At 34.1% G+C, this 21,028-nt stretch overlaps 2 protein-coding genes across 2 annotated transcripts in view; one reads left to right on the forward strand and one right to left on the reverse strand.

Moving 5' to 3' along the window:
- Window positions 1-1,085: 1,085 nt before the first annotated feature.
- LOC132549384 (uncharacterized) lies at window positions 1,086-7,226 on the forward strand. The gene is made up of 6 exons (XM_060213311.1): window positions 1,086-1,130; window positions 3,099-3,395; window positions 3,685-3,763; window positions 5,005-5,145; window positions 5,896-6,176; window positions 6,984-7,226. Exons 1-6 carry the CDS (start codon window positions 1,086-1,088, stop codon window positions 7,224-7,226), a joined length of 1,086 nt encoding a protein of 361 aa, XP_060069294.1.
- Window positions 7,227-8,244: 1,018 nt separating this feature from the next.
- LOC132549401 (neuroglobin-like) overlaps window positions 8,245-21,028 on the reverse strand; it is a 30,063-nt gene continuing 17,279 nt past the window's right edge. Inside the window, exons 2-3 of the mRNA XM_060213327.1 lie at window positions 18,469-18,694; window positions 8,245-12,105 (exon numbers count right to left, since the gene is read on the reverse strand). Of these exons, the coding sequence (XP_060069310.1) occupies window positions 11,953-12,105; window positions 18,469-18,694 (379 nt within the window). The 3' untranslated portion in view covers window positions 8,245-11,952. The remainder of the gene's footprint in view (window positions 12,106-18,468; window positions 18,695-21,028) is intronic.

The following is a 21,028-nucleotide window of genomic DNA, read 5'->3' on the forward strand; positions in this document are numbered from 1 at the left end:
TATAGCTGTGACACACAGTTAAGATGCGCCGAAAGTATTGACCATTATCTATTAGACATAATATGTAGAAATATCAAACCAACAAAATTGAGCAGGTTTTCATGCTAAAGAGTCGCCTTAGTTATTTCCATAATATAACAGCCTATCACGATTATTACAACTTTTCTGTTTTGATTTAAGGCTGTAAATAGACATTAACAGCTAAAATACACACTTAGCCACAACGGGGTATGTGCTCTTGTATGTAAGCCTGGTAAGCTTTCACATACGTAGTTTGTGCTTTTATAGCCTGGTAAGCTTACACAGACGGGGTATGTGAAAATTACAACTTTACAATACAATATCTCATCGTCACTTTAACTGTTAAAATATATAACTGCAATCTACTGCAATCAACTTTTTTTGTGTGTGTCAAGATAAAACGACTAGCAGTACTCCAATGCAGGATACCAGTTGTAGATCAACACAAAGCCATGTCAATCCAGACTCACGATCTTACATAGCTCTCTAAGCAAATAATCTTATAAGGTGACTGGATAGTAATAAGGTGTATATTCACTGATCTGAAACGTAACAGAAGATATACCCAATCATTTCTAAAATTGCCTCTCGCCAATTTAGTTATCCCTTTTTAAAGGTACCTCGTTTCTCACCTGTTCAAATCACTTTATACCGTTTTTACCTGTTGGCTTTACCTGTGCTGGTAGCCCGTCCTCCACCTGTTGTGGTGGAAATACGAGTTGAAGTGAACGCGGCAGGTGATAGGGATACCGTTGAGAGACTGGGGCTAAAACAACATGTGTGAAGCGTAGAGTTCAAAACAAAATATGAGGGATGCTTGCCATCTGACAACTGCAGAGATTTAAACGTCATTAACAAATCTTTCCATGCATTATCCGAAAGGTACAGATTTGTATGAGGCATTCGTTAATAATAAATAAACTGTGATACAGAAAAGCAGCTCAGTAACGATATGTACCTCAGTGAGACTACTTATAACGGTTAACCTAGTATTTCTCATTTATTATTAATATACTTTGACTGTATTATCATTGTATCGAGATATATATTATTAATTAATCGATATGGAAGAGGAACAGCTGAATCAGGAGTATAAAATTCCGTTAAAGGTGAGTTGTTCAATATTAATTATTTATTGTCAATATATAAAATTCCGTTAAAGGTGAGTTGTTCAATATTAATTATTTATTGTCAATATATAAAATTCCGTTTGAGGTGAGGTCTTTATTATGAATTATTGTCGCTAATCGTTTTTTTCTCTCTATATATATCATCTTGCAAAGCAAATACTGTACTTCCTTTGCGTCTGGTGAATATTAGTTAGATTCAACGTAATAATGATACTTATCAATTAACAGCGAATATAAAAGCAAATAAGAAGTGTTATGCGTATCTATGGTAATTGGTGAAAAATGTAAACTGACACTTTTGGTTAATTTTAAATCACAAGTAGTAATCTTATCCATAATTTTCTGACACCTGGATGTTTTCCGCATTTAACGACTACAAACATGTGTCTGAAATGAAAATAGATAATTCGTAATTACAAAGCTAGAGGTAAGTTGTCTGTATATATGTATTCAGTTCATGAAACAATATCTTCTATACCTTACAAATGGCGGGGGTGGTTCACTCTGACAGTGATCATCGAGATTTTTACATTAAGCTATTGTAAATTACATAAAACACATAATTTTGGTCTTTCGTGTTTCGATACTAAAACGTATCGGATGATGACGGGTCAAAACGATTTGAAAAAGACAAATGACAACAAGATGATAGAGATAACAATATCTTTGTAAACATAAATAAAATATACAATGATGTGGATGTGCTTGTTAATCAGAATTCTAATATTGAATTTTTGTTTTGTTTTTGATAATCGTAATTACAATTCATATACTCGCAATAATTTTCATTTAACAAAATAAACAGACGTGATAAAAACGCTATCAAAATTCAATATTGGAATAGGATTTCGCTCACAGGCGTTTTTTTATATTTTTTCCGGTAAGTGATCTTTTACCTGTTAAACACTGAAATAGACTGCATTTCTATGTTATCATTAGCATTAGAAGGGTTGACTGCAATATTGATTCGCGTATCCTAGTTTTCTAGGATTATGAAATGGAAACTCGAGTAATTCTAATAGGAAAATTCTTCCACTGTTACATTTATAGTTGTGTGATATCACATCACCTTAACCTTTAAGAGTTAGCGTATACGTTTTGATAGTCATTGATACAAGTAAAATAAATTAATATCAGAAGAATGAGATAGTCTATGTGTAAAGACGAAGACCTTTTCCCACAATTTAACAATTTACTCATCAGAATAAAATCACAAAAAGTAAATATATCTCGGGGAAAAAAACCATTGTGTCCTTACACTTAACATTAGTGTTAAACTGGATTCCTTCAAAGTTGCCACATTAAAATCATTCAGTCATGGGAGAACCTCAGCCGAATAATCTACGCTTCAATGCCACGTGACAATACACAGGGACGTCTTCGAACACACAGAATAGGGATGGAGCGATAAAAGTAAATAACATATATATAAATACGTCCTGTGAATGTAATTAGTTTAAACTCCCCCGCGCGCCCATATAAACCTAATTTTAAAAGTTCCCACAACAGGCTTGATGTTAGAAGCACTGAAAGGTTCAGTCTTTATACTGTACCGAGTGATGAGCTAACAAAGGCTATTTTCTTACGTTTTAAATATGTTCTAGTTTATGCGATGTTGTTTGCCAAATAGCTAACTCACTCCTACAGGTAAATGTGAATAATTATCTTGTATTTTAAAGTTGCAATAATCGTCATATAAAGCTCTTATTTCTACTAAAAAATGATGACGCGAATGCAGATAAGTAATATATATATATAAATATATTATTAGCGTAATCGTTATACTAATCTGAACGATATTGATGTGAAACAGGTTAAAAAAGTAGTTTATACTTCTCCAAAATTCCATACAGCACAGCATCGTGTTACCTCATTTGTCTTACCGTGATCGTTTTGTTCAGGCGTGTTAGAAGGATCATTATGATCAAATCTAACGTTGTTTTGTAGGACTCTCCAGGGCCACAGACTTGTCCACAGTTTATCTACTCTGTTGATGACGGAACGCTTCCTTCCAACATGCGGACAGTGTTTTTGACGAAGGTGCAACTGACCAGGGAGTACCAAAGGTCACGTGTTTGTCTGGGCAATTGCTGTCGTCGACCTAAGGATACAGATGATAAGGAAAAGAGAAAGAAGAAATTGTGGCTAATGTGTGTCCTTGTTGTCGTTATAACATCACTTATTACCGCATTTGTCGTTTGGGAACTTCTCAATAAAGCATCTGAAAATCAGCCAATATACCAGGTCAGTTCACTCAGAAAAACTATGTTCTTCGTCTGTTTACAAGTGATTTTTGTTCATTCCAAAGGGTATTTTGGTAAAAACTATTAATATAGTTTCTAATATGAATAAAGTTTTGAAAATAACTTGTAACATCAGATATAGAATTTTAGTTAGTTAAGTAAACATACTAGTTACATTAACAGCTTACTATCTACAACAATCATATCAAGCAAACCTTTTGATCTTAATTTACTCTTGTCATTAATGAAGCTACTGTTGCCCTGTGTTATTGTGTTGTTAACTATTACAGTGGGATATGAAGGAAGATGAGGACGGTGTTCTAGATCACGAAGAACACGAATCCCGAGTATTAATTAGTAAAACCAAAGGTAAGGTTACACCTCTACATCCCTCCCTGGGTCCCCTGGCACATGTTTTATATTATTAGTTGTTTAGCATTTAGGAATTTAGAAATAAATTTGCAACTTTGTTGTATTGTGTGTTATGTTCGATTATTGATATTACTCAAGTCCATCATTTTATCAAATAAACTAAAAATCTAAATGAATTGGATAGTGGTGTAAACATTTGTACAATGTAAAATCTCTATCAATTCTTAGTATACAATGACAGTAACTGATTTCATGATAGTAGTGTAGACATTTGTACAATGTAAACTCTCTATCAATTCTTTGTATACAATGACAGTAACTGATTTCATAATAGTGGTGTAGACATTTGTACCATGTAAACTCTATCAATTCTTTGTATACAATGACAGTAACTGATTTCAGGATAGTGGTGTAGCGATTGTACAATGTAAACTCTTTTTCTTTTCTTTGTATACAATGACAGTAATTGATTTCAGACATTTTTGATACCATATAGTTGGTAATTTTCACTGGTTAAAGTTTCCGCAATTTTCGTTTAAAGCCATCGAATTATACGTTATCGAATCAAAATTTCCCCTCTGCATGTGAAAGGACATTTTACATACACGTGCCCCATTATTTCGCGCTCCATTTTCTCGACCATGTTATTGTACATGGAAAATATCATCCCCGCAAAAATATGCGGTTGTACGGTATATCGTATAAAAAGCCATCACAGAAATTACTGTGACTTATTCATCCATGTCATTTATTCATTCTATCTATCAAAGAAAGAACAGATTCACAGTTTGGTCTTATCAATAATGAAAGATTGGGACAGCAAAGGTTGTAATAGGTCATTAGCAGGTCACAATATCATGATGGATAATTTCCAAGTGAATGTAGAAAGAAACACTTTTAGATTATAAGTTATATTTTAAATAAATTTTACATGTTATGGACTATTAACAGACAAATATTACTGAAACAGTATAAATATAAACTACTATAAAGATATGTCTAGAAAAAAATAATGAAAATGTTGTCGTACATGTTTCATGATAAGTTGAAATCAGGGAGAAATGTTTACTGGTGTGTTTTTTTTTTGAGAGAGAAAATTTTTTGTGATCGCATGACAAACGGTTGTTCTAATAGGCCCGTGTGCTCTCATTCATGAAGACTTTTGGGAGATAACTTAAAATCTAATGGACATTAGTTATGGTATTAAACCCATTCATATTTTATTTTTCTAATTACAGCAATTGTGGACAAAAGAGCTTTCCAACGGACTCCATGTCGCAAAATCTGCTGGGATTTCTCTGCTTTTAAGTTCAGATCGACATGCATGAATGGGTTTTGTAGATGTGAAGGTCATGGCTACAACTCCGACACATGTTTACGTAAGTATTTCTTATTATAAAGCAGTGAAACCTACTGAAGCGAAACGGACCATTATGTCATTTTCGTGTTAAAGTGATTTAACATTCACAGATTTGCAGATACTCTCCCCGTTCATTCTTATTTTTAGTATATTGATTTGTTTAGAAATTTGTAGAAATCCAAACAATGAGTCATTTCAAAACTGCTACCCGTTAATATCACTGCAAATGATATAACATGGTTAATTCAGACTACTAGATGGCATTGTATTACTACTGGAAATACAAGTCGACAAACAGCAATATAATTATGTTTCAGAATATTTGCCTTAGATAACAGAGGTACTTATAACATAACCACTATAAGATTTGATTGTGACGTTTCCATGAAAGGTCATTTTCATCCGACTGATAAAGGTGACCGCGTAATCATTAAAACCTCACACTCAAATCTTTTACTGGTTGTGTTATAACAACTTCTATTCTATAGCTATTAATTATGGTCACTACTTGCAAGTCTTTATTTAAGCATATTTTATCCATTAAATCGACATTAACGTACCCATTGAATAAGAAAACATTCTTTAAAAATTTCATTAATTTCTGTTTTATCCAGGTCATTCGGTATGTATCTGTTAAGATGTTGTAGTTACTGACATTTTTGTTCCGTTTGTTTACAGTACAAGGTCTAATAAAATAATATTGAAGTCAACATTTTTCAAATAAATATACCAAAGTATTAGAATATGACATTACCTTTTTCTTCTTCAGCGGATGTTGACGGATGTGTAATGCAGTCTGAGGAGGTCCTATATGCAGATGCTTCTATAAATGGCAAGAGCGTATCAAATTATAATTGTAAGCAGAGAAGTTCCGAAGGAAACGCTATTCACGTGTTCAGTGTATTCGGATTGGGAGATTTCTCGGCAACTACTATTGATTTAAAAGGAACTAATACCGATGATGATATCACTATAATCCTGGCCAGCTATCAGAAGATGAACTGGATTGTTCGAGTAGACGAGGGTGTTCGTATAGGTAAAATTATTATGGTAAGTATCACTAATTTATTATTTCTTTATTCTTTTGTTTTAATAAACGTGTTGTATAATTTCGATCACGTCAGTGAGTCGTCCAGATTTATATAGAAGATTAATTCCTAGATGGCTGGTAGTAGTTTTGAGAAGACAGTTTAAACATTTTGACGGTGATAGGCTGTTTTTACTTGATCCATATACGTTATTATGATATTATAGGATGTAAAATTGCATAATAAAAGCATTTTATTGTTTCTATTACCAGGCCGACAATAAAACCCCGTTAGTATAACATTCTGCATGACATACATGACACGTTGTGTGATATAAATACTGTAAAACCAGTAATTTTCGTGGAGATATCATCTTCGGTGATTTCGTGGGTACCTTTAAACTGAGAATCCAGTCGTTCACTTTATTGCGCTACATTTATCAACAAAATAAAGTGTCTATGAAGTAGATATTTATTTGATATTGAATATTTTGCTTATGTTATCATTGTGCGTGTTTTCTTTTACATACACTTTAAAGTGTAATGAAATTGCCATCGGGCATATACTTTTATTTTACTTCAAAAAACTAATGATTGATTTATTAATGAAGATCAATGGTAGTCGGTAGCGATCTAAGATCATTTGGTACAATATATTTTTTGTGATATTGCATGTCAGATGTTAGTTATCATGACCTCCGTGGTTTCCACTTCACAGCGCTTTTGATAGCGTGAAATCGCCAAGGTTTTAAATTTCTTAAATAAGATTCTTAATTTAACACTGTTAAAACCTGCATAATGCAAGTTCGATATTTCTTCTACATTTTCAGATGCAAACATTGAATTTAGGAAACTCAGATGTCGTCATAGACGGATTATACACAGGAAAAAGTCCCATTGTGTCGTTCTACAGAAGACAGTCAGGTTACGGTGATGATCGTGATGGAGGACACACGGTACAATTAATACAAACAATTACGAAGGAAGTCGGACGAATCACTACTTTTACCGGAAGTAAATACGTCGATCATTTTAGTTTAAACTTGGATAAAATATCGACAGAAACTGCATAATTTTAGTCATTATTATGTTATTTATGTTATTTGAATACGCATGGAGAGTGCAATATTTGTTATGTTTGATAAAAAATATTGATGATGATTAAATTACAAAAAAACTATGATTTAAAATTAAGTCATTGATTCATATGTATGTTAAAGTGTCGTATTTGGTACTCTAAATAAAGATAATTGTCACTATTCAGCCTTGAGTAATTAAACTATTGTGCAATTTCAAAATCCACTGTGTCCTGAAAACAATCGGTCTTTCGGGGTGGGGAGAGTGGATAATCAACAAGACAGGAAGTCACATGATTCGTTGAAATTTATTCATAATCTGTTTCATGTTCGAAATTCACATTTAAGCTAGTGATATGCACCAATCTTCTTTATAATCCTATCAAGGAAATTTTTAATTCAAATTCGAAGACTGCAATTCCTGCGCGTGTCATTGCGGGTAACACGAATTCACTGTTCTGGAAACTACTATGGAATTCCGTATTCAATTAAACGTTTGTGTCAAATGTACTGTAGCTCAGTTTTAAACTTCATGGAGTAAATACCAGTCAGGTAATTGTTACACACAAGGAACCCATATAATGGTTAGCAAACATTTTTTGACTTCACTGCAGCATATAAATATGTACAGATAAGGGGGTATCAACAACATAACGCTGAAAGAAAAAATACGTAGGCCGTTTGTTTTAACGCTATTGATAAACAATACCGAACCACGCCCACACTGGTACAAACACATTGAATTTTCATTCAGAAGATTAAAGAAATGAAAGTAATCTCCCTTTGATCAGTAGGATGCACTTCGATACATTACAGAGTATACAAAGTAATTAATGTTGCGCACCTATTTTTTCCTTAGTCTGTTTTACCTAATTGTTCCTTTCATCTTGCTTTCGTCATGTTAGTTTATGACACTATGACGTAAATCTCTGTAATAACACATTCCTATATGTTGGTAGATTTTACATCTTGAGCGATGATTAACTTTCCAACACAAAACAAATTATTGGCAAAATATTCATCTGAGTTTTTATTCCACATTTAAATTTTACATGTTTTGTCTTTGAAATGTACATTGATGAAAACTCATTAACTCGGAGAGTTGTAATGAATAAGGAGCACAAGAGTTATAACACAGTAATTTGAATGAAGATTACAAAGTTTCAACATAAACATGTCTGGACCGACTGTTGTAACATTAAGTCATTTTAAATAACACTTCTTTTGATATTGTCATCAGTGTGTAATTTTCCTGTTCAGCTGCCCTTAGAAACTAAAGTATGTGTTTTCTTTATTCTAGTAATGTTTTTACAAGGAGTTAAGATATGGGTTCTCAGAAACAAAATATAATTGGAAACTGTAGGGCATTTCATTTGTGAAAACAAATACAGTATTTAACAAAAAAGGAAGAGACATGATGTATCTTGTCAACATAATCATATTCGAAACCCAAATTCCATAAAACTAAGGCAAAATAGGAACAAAATAAAGAATTACACGAGACTCCTGAAAAAGCGCTGGGAAATTAAGACATGATGTTAGGGAGGAGTAAGCGCTATGTAAGTAATGTAATCTCAAATGAGAACAATGAATATCGCAATGGAACCAGCAGGAAAACTCACGAGCATCAAGTACGTCCAGCTACACATCGCACAAAGAAATGAGACCACTGTGACGACGTAAAACTTACTCATAATTTTCTTCAGCATGCATTAGCCACGAATTAACTTATTTCAATAATCTTACTTCCTGTAACATTTAGTGTTATATAAAAAAAAAATTCTCAATATTCATCGCCTGGATATACTAATAATTCATTTAATATTAGAAAAAAAAATCCGATTTGAAACAATCTAAGAATTAATCCAGGTCATATTTCATTATCAATCGGTCTATTACTTCAACAGTTGCTGCCCCTGGCTACACTTAAGCTACTTGGGGATAGTAATCAGAATAAGACTAACATAACTAATAAAGCATGGAAGTTTGTTCTGTTAACTACAAATAATATCTGTTTGTAGGAATGAAAAACAGGTGTAAATATACGGTATCATTGTTAAATTCATGAGCTGAAATACCGCAATTAATGTCCAGACGTGTTTCTTATCAAAAGAGTAAAGTTGAGTGGCATTTTTTTCAACGAATACTCTTTAGCGCTCTGTTCATCACTTACGTTAATGTTGATAATACCGAATATCAACACGTATCTTTAACATACACATTTCACTACAATGTTAATATACATTGTTGGGTAGACAACTTTGTCTCCAACATCTACATTCATCACACCAAATTACATTCAAAAACATTTTCACTCCAACAGATTGTGTGGACTTTAGATATCTAATTTAACCTAAACACGTTTTAAATCAATTTAGATCAAGGCACACGTGCAATGCATACACTTTCTATTCATATGATAAACCGAAGATATCTAATTATAGAATAGTCCTTCGCTGGAGATTCAGTAATTCATAACCTGAGATATGTCTTCATTTCATTCAGACACAATTTCGTTGAGATGAAACTTACAATGAAACTAATGCATATACAACATCAGAACGAATATACTTATGACACGATTAAATACAAGATCATAAAAATGTCAAATTACAACGTATTCGATACAAGTGAATGGTGAAATACGGCTTTACAGGAAACGAAATACCCACAAAACACCTGGCTTATACAAAAATAAGAACAGTCGATATGCAGTGCATCAAAATTACACACCTTTTTGTTTCAGTAATTAAGGTCACACGTGCGGATCAACGTAATTGTGAGCTGAAATGGATAAGATTTATTCGGTCTTGTCAAGTATTCTTTGCTATCATGACGTGTTAGGCAAATTTATCTATTTGTTCATTTATTGAGTTATTTATTCACTTCTTTAAATAAGTCACAAACAAAATAATGTTTTGCTTTTTGTTCTAGTAATTTGCTTACTGAAGGGGATTCAATGACTTCTTGCCTAATTACTTCGAGACCAGAAACTTGTTGTTTATTCCAACGTGCTTGCGCTATACATGCTATATAGCATGAAGTTTTTTTTCTGTATACATTTCTTACCATCTATAATCATATCTTTAGAACCGATCAATATAATGAAATGTGTTGCAAACATAATTACAAATCGTGGCTCAAATACTATCACATTCACAATAGTTATAATTACATCTATAACATATTCAACTTTCAATAAATATATGAAATTAAAATATTTGACACAAAATACGTTATTAAATGAATTATCAGGAAACAACGTATGGAAACAACCGACATAAATCTTTTGATGCTTTGCATATTTGTTACATTGATGCTAATGTTAAACTGATTCATGAATGAAATAGTACCACCAGCATTACGGAAACTACCAATCAAAACAAAGAATAATAGCTTCCAAAAATAACATGACTTTAGATTGGTACTATAACATTGTAATACTATTACTAGTATTACAATATGTCCTGTTTTCTGGCTGTAATAATAATTATACTTTGTACTACAATTTACGGCAATCTTTACAAAATATGATACCATCAGGATTTTATGTTTAATTTTTTCTATCTGACTTTTCATTTTTGTTAAATGATGAAAAGACAAATTGAATGTTTCATCTGACATTCCATTTTTTAAAGTGAACACGATTTCTATCTCAAAAAATGTTATTTAATTTCGCACCAGACATTCCATTTGAAAGGTGGATATAACTTCTATGTCAACAAATATAATTTTATTTTACATCTGTCATTCAATCGTTTTAAAAACTGAATATGATTTCTACCTCAAAAGTACAATTTACTCTCTTATCTGGCATTCCACATTTTTAAGAGCAATAATTACTTTCGCATCAGACAATATATCTTTTAATAATGAACTAGATTTCTCTCTTAGAAAATTGTAAAAGATTAATTATGGCTTATTTTACAAACATATTACATATGGATAATTATATTTAGCATATCATTTTAAGCAGATTTGTCAGATGCAAGCATTTTTAGGATTTTCATAGTATCTGACATAGATCTTTCTAAATTTTCAAACAGAAACATTTAAGTTGTTTAATCGGAAATTTAGATACAAACACTGTTTCCGTTTGATGATTTCTTCCTTATTCAAACTGATATATGTAATTCCCTTTCATGTTTTGCAAGAACAAATGTGCCAAAAGTGCAACTGATTCATAACTTAAGATAACACTGCAACTTAACTAAAAGACCTCGAATTTTATAATTTTATAAAATGATATCAGGAGGATTGTTAATTTCGATACTACTGGATTATCCAGGGAGTTGGCCAGTTCTTTTTACACAGAAACACAATATATGCCATTTCAACTTACTTGTAAAATTGATAAAATCATGTTATATACATATATATATATATATATATTGTATTAAATAATTATTTAATGTATCATACTACTGTTAGATGTTATATTTTTAAGAATGCCAACTGAATAAAAATTGATGATTACAGAACGTACGTCATGTTACTGAACATAAATTTCATTGTATTGTAGAACACCGATCACAGGTGTTCAGTGTTTCATTGGAAAATCACCACATTCTTCAAAATAAAAATTGCAACAATGTTCACTCTCACACATGAACGTTCATCCACAAGAAAATCAGAGGAGTCATATTGTATTGACTATCGAGGACAATGTCAAAACATGTGATCAAGTACGTAATGGTGACAGCTGAGGTGTTAATTACTGTCCTCAGACGGCGGTCTTGGTCTGCTTTGATCTCATTCCTAACATCATATAATACGTCATCACACGGAATAGTTTCAGCCATGCCTCGCTCACTTCCTCCGACCAAGAATCTTTCAGGTGCGGTTCGATTGCGTACACAAATTGTTGCCCAACCATCTGAAATTTCAAAGTATTTCATTAGAATGTGTATTGCACTGCAATAAGTTACAATTATAATGAAACTGTATCATTACATACATAGAGGATCGTTTATACCTTTGTTTGTCAGTTTCAGTGTAGTTGGTAGATGTAATAGTCAGAATGTGAATATATCGTATCCTGGCCTATTTCAATTAAGATTTACTCGAAAGATTGCTTAACATATTTGGAAGGGGCAAGGCAATATCTATTAAGATGCGGAGTTTGAATGGATGTATCGTCTTTGTGTCCTCAAGAAGGTAAATCCTAATTTTGCAGGTCTTAGTATATGTGTGTATATTGTTTCTGAATACCTTACTTATATTGTTGGTGTATCACAGACTGCTTCAGGGTAGGACAGAACTACAGACGTCGAGGGAAAATCAATTGGTGTCTAGCCGAAAGCTTTTCATGGGAACAAATTATCAGTATCTCCTCCTAAGATAGAGTTCTCATTCACGCTCTCAAGCTGGAGAATGCTATTTCCCAGCTTATATTTGACAAATTTATTTCACACAGACAGAATAATAAAAACAAGAGATGGTGTGCTACCATAACCATTCTTTCATCCTTATTTATTGTTCAATATCAGCAGAACTAGATAAATAGGTATTAAGCATAAAAGTATGTTTAAATGTTTAAACTGCTAAGTATAGAACCAAAAACTCATTAAAGCATGCGACTATGTGTATTAACTTTAGGTAATATGCGTGAAATGTCCTGATCAGTTCGCGCTTCCATTCCGTGCGTGCCGATACCCTGAAAAAAAAGTGTACACTACTTTGCCCAGTTGGGAAGAAAATGAGCAGAAATTGTGCAACTTTATCCAAGGTTGATGAACTCTCTGGTAAATCAATCGTGAAAATGCCGTACCAATATCAAATTTCAACGGCAAACAAATCCACAGGCAGCCGTCTCTTTAAACACTTCTGGTGATTCTGTGTGATTTACAGATACGTGAAGAAGGGCAATAAACTATAGGACCAAATATAACCAAACAGCTAATTAATCTAGAAACAAGTCAAATGGAAATATATTCACATGAGGAAATAAAACTTTTGGCTTTTCTATATAATGACTTATGAACGACGTTACTACATGGTGACCGCTCCTTTATGGAAATTTTATTAGAAACATGCTGACGGTTAAGTCCAATTTATCTTCTTTGACTACAGTAATACAGCAACACAACTGCAGGGAACCAACTTCTTGAACATTTGCCTTGTTTTAAAGATTAAATGTTGTCATTTCCTGGAACTTCCTAGTTTCTGTATAATTCACATGCTTTTTTTAATCTGATGTCAAGATAAATGCTATGGTAAACTTATTACGATTTACTACATACAGATGGCTTGGTCAATAAATCCGCTCTGCCTGTTGCCCAATTCCTATTGTCAATACCACCAAGACAATAAAATATTCTGAAATTAAAACAAATCCGCAATGGTTTCATTCACAGAACGTACATGATAAGCATATCGGTGTCCATATCGGTGTCTATTATCATTTCCGCTTTAATTGATACTGGTGTCATTACTGATATGAATACGAAACTCTCGAGGAAACAGACAATACTGTTCATGCTGATCGATGCAACATTAATGGTTATTGCATATCCGAATTTAGGTCTTCTAAACATGAACAATGCAGTAATTGAAGTTTACCCCCCCCCTCGCCCCCCATATATATGTATATTTACATCTCCCTCCCCACCTCTCTCTGCCTTCCTCCCTTCCCCCTCTCTCTCTCCCTTCCGCCCTACCCCCCTCTCTCTCTCCCTCTTTATCTCACTCTCTCCCTCCCGCCCCCCTCTCTCTCCCTCCCTCCCTCTCCCCCCTCTTCCCTCTCATTCTCTCTCTCTCTCTCTATCTCTCTTCCGCCCTACCCCCTCTCCCTCTCCCTCTTTATCTCACTCTCTCCCTCCCCCCTCTCCCTCTTTATCTCACTCTCTCCCTCCCCCTCTCTCTCCCTCCCTCCCTCACTCTCTCCTTCTCTCTCTCTCTCTCTCTCTCTCTCTCTCTCTCTCTCTCTCTCTCTCTCTCTCTCTCTCTCTCTCTCTCTCTCTCTCTCTCTCTCTCTCTCTCTCTCTCTCTCTCTCTCTCTCTCTCTCTCTCTCTCTCTCTCTCGCGGAGGGTATGCAATGATTGATGAATGTTTTCTGGAAGGTAAATGCTGGTGCCTTCTAAATGATTAACTCTTTCAAAGGTCAGACAACCCTAATTAAACAATCTACAATCGATGATGTTATTACGGCGTTTGAAACGTTGCAAAAGTATAGGGCAATCAGATCAATGCATTCGTTACCTAATGTGCAATACAAGACACACAACGTAGAACCCCGGTAACCGCTCATTGTCCATAACAACAATTCATCAATGCATATGTTGAATAGGAATTTCGGGATTTCTGTTACTTCCATGGTAACGAGGAATGTCAATTGCCTGGCTATTTACATTTAGGCTATTAAGAAAACATGTCCTGTAGATTATATAATACATGCTACATTTTCCCATTTATTCATCATATATCCCTTCATTTGATATTATGATAGGGACGTTTTGGGAGATAATATAATTTTGTGACATTGTGATTTTATTGGTATTGTTCTCCTAGCTTTGTTGTCGATATGCGTCTTCTGTGACACAAGAGGCCAAAAATTTGCAAATAGAAAAAGGTGTGAAGCGAAAACAAATGAAGTTCATCATAAAACATTGGAAAGATAATATTATCTGATAACTAAACCCATGAAATAACTTTGGATTTAAAATAATGTTGTAGAATATTAGATGGAATCTGAATCCGAGTCCTTTTCCCAGGAATGTACACAGGGCATGAAAGGTGACGACAACCGTATGGGACATATGTATTCCCATATATACCACGTTATGATGTCTTCATTTCCTCGTTGGACCAATGAAATCGTATTACAGGTTTGTTTAATCTATTCAATATATCAGGCCGAGGTCAGCTGCCAATAAGAACTAACAATCATTTATTATCCCCGTCTTGATGTCGAAATCTATTGTGCTTCTTGTACTTCCATCCTGTTACCCGCCCTTAGGGAAACCACGTCCTGTACTTGAATTACATTGAATCCCTTTGTCCTTGAATCAGATTATAGTTAAATCCATTATACGTGTCTAAGGAATGGTCGAAACACTTCTCCGTCTGTTGTATATGACCAGGTCTGCCCAAAGGATTTAGATAATTCTTTTTTATAACAAACTAATGTTATTTTTCCAATGGTTCGTTATGAATTAGGATCTTATAACTTGGATACCTTGTAGTCTGCTGAGACCACCTCCCCCCACCCCCACCTCACCTCAATTTCCCTTTCTCCAAGTAGGGCAAAATTTTGTATCTGATGCCCCTGTTGCAAGAATTCTAAGAGACATTAAAACTTTTGAATTTATCTCGGCTTGATGAACAAAAAATTCTTCCTAATATAGATTTACGTACAAAGGAACAAGGAGAACAGGACCAGATATTCCAGTAGGATTAGCGTCTTCTGCTTAATCGGCGACACCGTGTAAATGTTGCTTTTCACTTGTGTGTCTTTTGTACATATGTTCATTGAGATCATTATGACGACCGCAAAACGTCCCCATTCATAGACTTACACCTGTCGGAACTCTGTGTGTAGTTGCGCAATTATCTCCATGTCATAAAATATCAATTTAATTAACAATATGATATTGCATGCATATATCCTAATGATGTTTAATATCGTCATATATCTTTGAAGTAAGGCCGCAATATCCTGTCACGTCCATCTATTAAACATAGTAATCACATGATACTCGGTATTCACATCTGAATTTAAAAAGTAGGTCAATAGCTTCAAGGGAATAATCACCAAGTTACCATAAACGAGACCTTCATTACGGTCTCGGACTTGTGTACAGTATACCATAGGCCAGAACATCAATGTAATCTCCCGACATAATTATTCTCTTGTGAAAATATCTATATTCTATTTCTCTGCATGAGGTCCTCCACCGTTTGAAGCTTGATTAAGCAGACATCACCAGATATATGTTTCTAAACATAAATATAGTCGACCTAATGATCCCATATATTATATAAATGCAACACAATTCTGTAAGATGATAAGACGTATATGGCTAATTAATTCTGTTTGTCGTAAACTTTGATTTGTAGCCTTAATTGCTTCAAATGCAAAAACATGTTTCTCATGCTTTCCAATTTTCTACTTCTAAACCTAGAGTTGTAACACAAAGTATTGATGGCTTTATGAGTTGTCAAACGAAATTTGGGTATATTAAATGTGTACTTGGTGCTCAGCTTGGCGTTCATGTCTGAAATGAGTCGATAAACCCACAAACTTAGATTGAAAGGGGAGTCATTGCTATGCTACATCAAAGGACAAAATCTGTATCTATCTGGTTTCAGATGTAGGGGGGACGTATTACAACAAACGATAGGTTAAGGTAATGTTGATAGGATATTCGTTCCAGTACCCAATTCTATGAGGCGATTTATGTGGGTGTTCAGTATAGTACGTGGCTAATTAGCGAACTAACGTGCCGGGCACTGTTGCAATATTGTCTTATAGTCAGCGAATACAACAAACAGATTCTTATTGATTCGTAAATGATAGAAAAACCAATATATACATTCCTGATATTGATCAATTTGAACTAAGGTAATAGAAAAAATCAATTTCGAGGAAGTGAAATATCTAATCTGTCTATAGGTTAATTAAACTAGTACTAACCTCATTAGCTGTCTACAGTTTCCCTGACATTTCTTGTAGTACAATCAGTCATAGTGTGTCACTTAGATTAAACTATTGATTTCTTGTCTTATTTTGACGAAAGACAACCAACACTTCCAATATCGGGGATATATACTACAATGTACAATCTCTTCCTTGAAAATAAATTATCGCTCTAACGATTTAAAGCAAAATCGCAGAATTTCCTACTATCTAATAATCCCAACCGTATCACGGCTTCTTTTATTCCCATTTTCAACGACACAATCTGAGCATATGATACTATGAATGGGTTCGACAGTTTCGATGCTGAATTATTAGATCATGTTGATATCTAATAGACCTGATCTAGCTACAAATCTGGACACAGGAAATTATAGTACATATGTTTGTATATTTTACTACGGCTATAATGATATCACATGAAGTGGCAGAGGCAAGCTGTTACAGACTGTAAAGCAGCTTTGTAAATTCTGTAGTTTCAAATGATGTTACAGTGATATGAGAGGCATTTCTATGAAACGAAAAGCGCATTAAAGTGGCTTAATGCTGGCAGACCTGGTGGTACATAAAATTATCTAATATAAAGCACTACAAGAAACCTTTTCTTTAATCACAACATTGCCAGCCAGATACAAAGCCAGTGCATCCAGGGACTGAAAATCTCATGAGGTAATCAATAGTTAAAATATACCTCAGAATATCAGAACATCAGTTCGAACAGTTAAAAGAACAGTCCCACTTCTAATGATCTTCTCTATAACTGGCTTTTACAGGTAACATCTTGCATTTGATTAGATTAGTGCACGATTAGGAGATTGTGTTCAGCGGTGCATGGCTGGATTCCAAACTGAACTTTAGTTAATATACTAAAATGTGTTCCGTAGACCTGGTAATACATATTAGGATATTTATAAATATAGTCCATTACACTTTCCTTAAATAATCAACCTACACAAATACTAGTGTTTTAATGTAACTTAATGAACCGTAGGATATTGGCGTTCACTGCGATTTGGCCATCTTACACACCATGTACATGCACGCCAAATCACAAGACGTGCCGTCATTAAATATCAACACTTTCCGCCATCATGTCACTAGACATGACTCACCATTGAAGAATTGACTTTGACGCCATTAAATAAATTGACCGACAAACCATTTAAGTACCTAATATCCATGAAATCACCAGACCGCATCAACATGAAATTAACAGAATGATCCACCATGAAATTGTCATAAGGCCACCACGGATCAGTTCTGAAAGTCACGCCGTTTTAATAGCAAAGTGGTTTTTCACAACATATGTTCAATAATGGTAGTGTACATACATGTTAATACATCAGTACTTACAAGAATATATAATGTACATATATGACAATGTACATTTACATATCTGGCATTTCAAAAGGAACTAACACCTAACAAGTCTCTTAATTAGTCGCCATACTTTTAACATAACGATAGATTATTGGTTAACACTAAACAAATGATTTGTTCTTTCATTATATGAAACAACATTACCTATATAGGACATTGCAAACCCCTCCAATACCAGTGACGAAAATACCTTATCAGTGATTTTATCCCTTCAAACTTACGTCAATGAACTCAATTTGAGCATTGTAGGATATATGGCGCTGTCCGAGTGATGACATCAAGTCCCGTAATTTGTCCGGCTGTGAGGCACGTGCAATACATTTATCTACCGTTCCCATTACCCGTAGAGAATGACTTTTCAGGATGGCACTCAGTTCCAAATCTGTTTTGCTGAGCTGGCGGAATGGCAGGAAAGAGTCTTGAACTTCTGGATGTGTCTCGAACAATCTACAAGAGAATGAAACATAGCTTATTCATAATGATTAGCCATCTTGATGTGGGATGTTGGCAGATCCTTCGGGGAGACTATAGGTGCTAGAAAAAGATATTCATTATTGGAACAAAAGCGCGGTTCGTTGTGAAACGTTACTAGGTGATGTAGTGCCCCTAGAATTCCATGTTTTCTTAAATTTTGATTGATTTCTTTGTGCGATATGAAGTTGCGCGTGTTCGATGTTCGTTAGTTTGCCTATTGGTTCCATTTCTGTAAAACCTTGTTCTCATTGAGAGCATGACATTATTTACTTAGATTGACGAAGGTTTACCTGGTGGACGTCGACGATGAGCAGTACCTGCTTACACTTCCGGAACAAATGGTCTTATTCTAACTGTAGTGTTAATCTGTCTTTTATTCATATTTTGGCATATTGAGTTTGAGTTTAGAGCATACTTATGTTGACATGTTGGTATTGTCTATTGATCAAGTGCATGTGTATATATTTAAACGTAGCAAGCGGTTTTTATGGCTAGACACAATATAGCATATACTGTACAAATGTCCACAGGCAATAACTCCTCTTTAATATTTTATTGTTGTTCAGAACATGCTATCATCACAAAGCAAATCAAAGTTAAGTATTAGATACAAAATGAGACCATTATGATGACCATAATACGTATTTATTATTGTTATCAACCTGCTACTTTTGAAAGCCTGTGTTTTAAGTCTGTCAGCTGTCGACGGAGATATGCCAACTCAACTACAGCATATACACACTATAAGTTGGGGAAGCAATGATATTATTATTTCATAAATCAAAATCGTCACGCTTTTCTAAAAGAGGTCCATCAACTCCATTTGTGTCTTTGTATCTTTCAATAACAAAAGTATTGACCATAGCAATATGATTAGAAATATCCTCTGAAGTTCTTGATAGGTTCAATATGTATCGATCTGTATGAAAAATGGGCCAATAAGGTCTGTATCGCCCACCTGGCTTTGCGTTGTTGGAATTGATTCACCCAAACTAAAGAAAGGGAATTTTAAATTTCTAAAGTTCTAGAGACCGAGACTTCCGAGAAGTTATACATAACTTATTTCCTTCAAGCAAAGGATGCTTCAGCCCAAATTTGTGCAATATCTAATCAATCCTACAGGAGTAGGGATTTCAGATTTTCCCGTCTTAGGACCATCCCTTCAGGCTTCTGAGGTCCAAAATGTACACAAAATTTGTTCCACTTCCCTCAAGGATTCTTCTGACCAATTTTGTTTTTATCAAAATCCTAACAGCTCATTTATGACAATAGGAAAAAATGTTTTTCGATTGAGAAACAGTAGGGAGAAATAGTTAGTCTGAATCATACAGTTAATAAGTCCTTACAGTAGGCGTCAGTGATACCAGATGCGTTTATTGTTGAAATCTGTAGTTGACCTCGTGAAATCAAAATGGCTGAAATTAATATCAATATAGAAGATAATATATTCCAATTTTCCTTTTCTTTGTATGGAATCCATAAATTTTAATGGTTTGTTTTTAATAACACATACATAAAATGAAGAATATTTTAATCAAATAAAATCATTAACAAGACGATGTTAAAAAGGGTCAAACTGACGAACGTTATTAAAAAAGGATCGAAGTGCAGGGCGTTATTAAAAAAGGATCGAAGTTCAGGGCGTTATTAAAAAAGGATCGAAGTGCAGGGCGTTATTAAAAACGGATCGAAGTGCAGGGCGTTATTAAAAAAGGATCGAAGTGCAGGGCGTTATTAAAAAAGGATCGAAGTGCAGGGTGTTATTAAAAAGGGATCGAAGTGCAGGGTGTTATTAAAAAGGATCGAAGTGCAGGGCGTTATTAAAAAAGGATCAAAGCATAAGACATTATTTGAAAAAAGCCGAAGTGTATGGAGTTATTTTAAAAAAGCCAAAGTGTATGGCTTTATTAACAAAGAGTCAAAGTAGAGGACGTTATCAACAAAGAGTAAAAATGTAGGATGTTATTAAAATGGTGGGATCAACGTGTTGTAATGGATGAACCGTATTTATTTAGGTAATTTTGGTAATTTCCTTTTTCAAAATAAAAGATCTTAATGGGGTTTCTTATCAAGACCTTTCTAATGATTATTTTTTCTATCCGAACCTCCAGTGATAATGGAATTAACACGAACCCGTATAAAACCGAAAGATACCAGCTCTATTGCATGATAAGCGGTTCGTATTCCATTGGGCATACAGTCATCTTTATCGCACCTCTTTAATCATTTAACTCGGTGTAAATTTTATTTGGATACAAATGTAATTAGAAAACAGACGTAATTATGAAAATAAAATCCTCTACTGAC

Source organism: Ylistrum balloti, unplaced genomic scaffold (genome assembly GCF_031769215.1).
Source record: "Ylistrum balloti isolate Yb309-2 unplaced genomic scaffold, AGI_CSIRO_Ybal_v1 Utg370056, whole genome shotgun sequence".
NCBI lineage: Eukaryota > Metazoa > Mollusca > Bivalvia > Pectinida > Pectinidae > Ylistrum > Ylistrum balloti.

Excerpts from the sequence above, each read along its gene's own strand:
- LOC132549384 (XM_060213311.1), top strand. The coding sequence starts at position 1,086 with ATGGAAGAGGAACAGCTGAATCAGGAGTATAAAATTCCGTTAAAG. Across the intron at positions 3,764-5,004 it reads ATTAATTAGTAAAACCAAAG|CAATTGTGGACAAAAGAGCT; the intron begins GTAAGGTTACAC and ends TTCTAATTACAG. Across the intron at positions 5,146-5,895 it reads CAACTCCGACACATGTTTAC|CGGATGTTGACGGATGTGTA; the intron begins GTAAGTATTTCT and ends TTTCTTCTTCAG.